General features: G+C 42.4%; 1 protein-coding gene across 2 annotated transcripts in view; it reads left to right on the forward strand.

Moving 5' to 3' along the window:
- The first annotated feature begins 1,771 nt into the window (after positions 1-1,771).
- Positions 1,772-5,766, forward strand: part of LOC135110329 (uncharacterized) — a 22,435-nt gene continuing 18,440 nt past the window's right edge. Inside the window, exon 1 of one of the 2 annotated variants that reach the window (XR_010273192.1) lies at positions 1,772-2,946. Coding sequence is in view for 1 of the 2 variants with exons in the window: in XM_064022562.1 (XP_063878632.1) it covers positions 4,982-4,999 (18 nt within the window). In the remaining variant the exon portion in view is untranslated. Of the gene's footprint in view, positions 2,947-4,758; positions 5,000-5,766 lie in introns of those variants that run through there. The other variant, XM_064022562.1, reaches the window with a different exon arrangement.

The raw sequence follows: 5,766 nt of genomic DNA on the forward strand, positions 1-5,766 counted from the left end.
TTAGGCTCTTATTTATTCATTTATTTATTTTTTTATTTATTTATTTGTTTGTTGTTATTTCTGATACTTATGCTTCATTTCTTTTCTTCTCATATCAGAACGTTTTTCTTCTTCTTTTTTACTATTTTCCTTACATCATAAGATTTTTCGTTCCATTTCTCCTTTCTTTTTTTCCTTTCCTTTCTTTTCCTTCTCTTTTTCCTTCGGTATGCAAACGAGACAATTTTGTAAGCATGATGAAAAATGCACAGTCTGCCTTGCAATAGAGAGAGAGAGAGAGAGAGAGAGAGAGAGAGAGAGAGAGAGAGAGAGAGAGAGAGCAGCAGTCGTACAAAGAATACGTTCTCTTCTTTCATATAAAAGTTACGGTCCTTGTGAGAGAGAGAGAGAGAGAGAGAGAGAGAGAGAGAGAGAGAGAGAGAGAGAGAGAGAGAGAGAGAGAGACGTGAGGAGGAATAATTAGGAAGGGGCGTATGGAAGGGTGTAGGACGTCACCATCAGTCACACACACACACACACACACACACACACACACACACATTTTTTTTTCTCATGTGGGACTAATTATTTTTTTCTGTTTACTTTCATCTCAACGATAATTCCTGGATCAGTGAAGACTCTCTCTCTCTCTCTCTCTCTCTCTCTCTCTCTCTCTCTCTCTCTCTCTCTCTCTCTCTCTCTCTCTCTCTCTCTCTCTCTCTCTCTCTAGCATTGTGTTCCTTCCACTTTTCACTTCCTCGCTGATTTTCTCCTTCAAGTTCCCTCCTCCTCCTCCTCCTCCTCCTCCTCCTCCTCCTCCTCCTCCTCCTCCTCCTCCTCCTCCTCTTACTTTATTATTTGTGTCCAATTTGTTGCTTTGTTTACTACCCCTTAGAGACCGCGCTTGTCTTGCTCAGAGGAGGAGTAGGAGGAGGAGGAGTAGGAGGAGGAGGAGGAGGAGGAGGAGGACGACGACGACGAGGAGCAGGAAGAGGAGGACGTAAAATAGGTCTACGGATTTAGGTCAAGAAGAACGTTTCCTCTCTCTCTCTCTCTCTCTCTCTCTCTCTCTCTCTCTCTCTCTCTCTCTCTCTCTCTCTCTCTCTCTCTCTCTCTCTCTCTCTCTCTCTCTCTCCCTCCTTATCCCCCTCACTTCTCCGTCTTTTCGTAGATAATTCTCTCTCTCTCTCTCTCTCTCTCTCTCTCTCTCTCTCTCTCTCTCTCTCTCTCTCTCTCTCTCTCTCTCTCTCTCTCTCTCTCTCTCCTTATCCCCCCACTTCTCCGTCTTTTCGTAAATAATCTCTCTCTCTCTCTCTCTCTCTCTCTCTCTCTCTCTCTCTCTCTCTCTCTCTCTCTCTCTCTCTCTCTATCTATCTATCTATCTATCTATCTATCTATCTATCCATCCATCTCTTCCACCCACCTCTTCCTCCTGCTCTTCCTCCTCCTCCTCCTCCAATGATCCTTCTCTTATCGTCGAGAGAGAGAGAGAGAGAGAGAGAGAGAGAGAGAGAGAGAGAGAGAGAGAGAGAGATTTAATACTTGTTCTAATTACCACATTTAACCATAATTAAGCCTAAAAATGTAATTAAAACTATCTCTACCGTAAAGCTAACTCTTATTCAGAGTCCTACTTTTCTTTTGCTTCCATTTATTTATTTATTTATTATTTTTTTTTATTTATTTATTTATTTTATTTATATTATTTTTTATTTTTTTATTTATTTATTTTTTTATTTTTTTTTACAGTCACCTGAATGTGGAGCGAATGGTACAGTCCACACTAATATACTGTTCACCATCCATCTACTTATTCAACCACATCCACCCATCCACTCATTCATATCCACCCACTCACATCCACCCATCCACAGTTGTAACCCCATCCGTCTATCCACCGACTCCCACCCACCCATCCACCCACCCCACACACCCACCCACCTACCTCCATTAGCCCATCCACCTATTCATCCACAGCACACTATCCATTGGCCCCCCCACCCTTCCATCCACCCATCTCGTACCTACTGATCCACTCATCCATCATCCCACCCATACCAACCATACCATCCATCCTACCATCCACAACCACAACCACTCACTAATCCACCCAGCCATCTAACCATTGTCCACTGAGCCTCCACCAACCTACTCACTCATTCATCCACCCAACCACTTCCCCATCCATCCATTAATTTACTCACTTACAACAAACCCACCATCCACACGTCATCCACACACCCATCACCCACAACCTCTATTCACCCAGCCACTCAGCGATCCACCGACTCGCCCATCGATCCACCCATCCAAATATGCATCCACACACCAGTTCACCCACTCAACCATCCAACTACCCATTCACTCATCCACCTATCCATTCACTCATCTATCCATCCACGCATCCACCTAATCACCCACACAACAATTCACCCAACCACCCTTTGATTCATCCACCCGCCCATCCACCTACCATCCCCCGAGTGGGAGCCTCTAAGAGTCGACCCAGTCTTAACACCCGCGCGGATTTATGACAGACGCGCACAGTTTATGATCAAAATGCGCCATTTTTCCCCCCTGTGACACGTTTCATAGCAAGACCCGCTAGGATTGAATACGGGCAGGAGTGGATGGATTGTTGGGTATACTAGGAAATAAAATAAAAATAGAGGTTTTCACCGTGTGTGTGCGTGTGTGTGTGTGTGTGTGTGTGTCATGCGCATGCTCCCCAGTCCGTGACGTGTGATGACGTCTGTGTTTCTGGCCAATGACAGACAGCACCTCACCCTGTAGACAGGCGGGAACCATCATCAAGGTGGAAGTCAGTTTGAACCAGCCTGTCATAGTGGCAGGGTGGAGCAAGACGTGAATAGTTTTACTGGAATTCACAGCGAGACCATTTATCGGTTTGTGTTTGTACGGGGGTTTTTCCACAATCTGCGCAATGACTGGAGTGTGACCGGCCTTGTGAGTATTATGTCTCATTGGGTTAAGTTGTGTCATTTACGTTCATTTGCTTACGGATTATGGTACTTTGGGTTAGGTGGTTAGGTTAACTTACTGTCCTCACATACACACACACGCACACACACACACACACACACACACACACACACACACACACACACACACAGCCAAAATTAATCCTGAGAATAAATAAATAAACCTACAAAATAACCCCAAATAATGAGTGAGGCAGAGTGGCGGCCATGGCTGAGATGGTGCTGCCGCCATGATGGACTTGTCAGAGCCTGGTTTCCATAAATGATTTGTATGTGTGTGTGTGTGTGTGTGTGTGTGTGTGTGCTTTCTTTTAAATAATTTTTCATAGTTTCAGAAATATTTACGTATGTTTCAAGTGTTTTTAAGTCTGTTAAGTGTCTGTTAAGGGAAATATGTTGATTATGAAGTTGTTTGTGTGTAAATAACAGTCGTTTGTTTCGGCGCTTTTTTCCAAACCTCGTTAATGACTTTTTTTTCAGCCTATAGTTAAATTTTAATTGCTTCTAAAAATTGTTCTTGAATTTTGAAGTTTTTAAAATTCCTGTTCAGTTAAACAGGTGGACTTTTAGAATGATTTATAGGCCTGTTAAAAGTCGAAACTTTGATATTTTGTATTTTTATTCGTTTACTTCTGGTTCTAAGTAACTTTAAATTGCTTCTAAAATTTTTTCAGATTTTTAAGGTGTATTTTATTATTAATTCAGATTGGGTGGATTTTTCAATGATCTTAATCGTCTCAAAGTTCCAATATTTTTCCAGATATTTATTTTTTTATTTCTTTATTTTTACTCAGATTTTAAATGTTTTGATATTTACAGTAATAGTTGAAGTATATGGCAAGTCAGAATATATAAAGCAATCGAGCCTAGCTCCATTTTTTCGGGGGATCATTTTCAAAATCAAACGACTACGTAAAGAACGGATCCTGTGACGTCATCAGCTAGACAGACGGGGCGGCGCAGGGCTCGGGGGATGGTTCAGGGGATGGGAGGGTTGTCGCCAAACAAACCAAAGATAAGTAGCCTGTTACCTGTAGCCTGCTGCCTCTAGCCAATAGCCAGTTCCAATATGTATGTGTATATATATATATATATATATATATATATATATATATATATATATATATATATATATATATATATATATATATATATATATATATATATATATATATATCCTGTAGCTACGTGGGTGGATAGATGGGTAAGTGGGTGGATGGATGGGTGGATATGAAAAAAAAAAAGATTGTGTGTGTGTTTCTTCTCCTCCTTACTCGCTATGAAAGAATTGTTCAAGTGATTTCGTTTTGTGTGTTTATTTTGCTTGTTTATATAATCATATCTGAACGAGTCATTACCTCTTAGCCCTGTTTATGTAAGTGTGTGTGTGTGTGTGTGTGTGTTTGTGTTTGTGTTTGTGCTTGTGTGTGTATGTGCGTGTGTATGTGTGCTATTTCCTGTAAGATCTTCGTTGAAGTTGATATGCTTTTTTTTCTATTCTCTCTCTCTCTCTCTCTCTCTCTCTCTCTCTCTCTCTCTCTCTCTCTCTCTCTCTCTCTCTCTCTCTCTCTCTCTCTCTCACGCTATCAGTGGACAGGTAAAGTCAGGTGTAATTCAATACCTGCCGGATGGAGTGGTGTGGTGAAGGGGGAGGTGCGTGGGAGAGAGAGAGAGAGAGAGAGAGAGAGAGAGAGAGAGAGAGAGAGAGAGAGAGAGAGAGAGAGGAGGGGGAAGTGGACAGGGCATGGAGGAAAGAAGAGAAGGAGAAACGCAAAATTTAAAAAAATTAAAAACTTAACCTGATGAAGCTTTCCTATCTCTCTCTCTCTCTCTCTCTCTCTCTCTCTCTCTCTCTCTCTCTCTCTCTCTCTCTCTCTCTCTCTCTCTCTCTCTCTCTCTCTCTCTCTCTCTCTCTCTCGGTGGACGGGTCGGTTCTGTGACGCAATCAGTGTTAGTGTTGGTGTGCTGAGGTTCACAACTATCCAGCTGCGTCCTGGCGTATGGCCTTCTCTCTGTGGGTGAGTGCACGTCCTGGTGTGTCCTGGTGTCATTAAGCACAAGATAAGCACGTTAGGGAAGCTAGAGGAAGCCAGTAAGTCTCCACATGGCAGCCTCTGTACAAAACATGCCTACCTATACCCACCTGTCCAGTTTATCTAATTCTACAAAGCTTCCTATCGACTCTTTTCTATCTGCTTACCTGGTTATTCCATTTATCTAGCACTTTTTTTTAACTGATTTATTCCTGTCCCCTCTTTAAATCTAACTTGGTCGAGCTTGAAGCCGTTAGTTCTTGTCGTATAGTGATCATTAACCTAAGGATTTTTCTGCATCATCCTTCTCTTGTCTTACGCCGAAATGAGTTTATTGTGGTGCAGTGTTTGGGGAGTCGAGGGGCGTGGTAGCTAAGTCTGTTGTCTTCGCGGTATTGCACTTGTATCTATTCTTTCTGCTTAGTTCTGGTTTGAGTTTGTGTACAGATTGAGTGTGGAGAAAATTGCGATTAAGTCAGGAGATTACGAGAATAGTGACGGGGGAGAACGGTGGAGGAGGGCGAGGCAGAGAGTGAGGGGAATACCTTGACAAACATATGTGCAGCTTCCGACACACACACCCATCCAAGTCCCGTGAAAGTCTGTTACTTCGTTTACGTTACCACATGCATGTAGCCAAGAAAGTCCCATTATTTCGTCGACTTCTGCTGTTAACCCTTTTACTGTTACCGTCACCTTTCTTAACATTCAAACCACCGTAAAAATAATATATGCAGTAACACAGAAAAATA

This window comes from Scylla paramamosain, chromosome 20 (assembly GCF_035594125.1).
Source record: "Scylla paramamosain isolate STU-SP2022 chromosome 20, ASM3559412v1, whole genome shotgun sequence".
NCBI classification, from domain to species: Eukaryota; Metazoa; Arthropoda; class Malacostraca; order Decapoda; family Portunidae; genus Scylla; species Scylla paramamosain.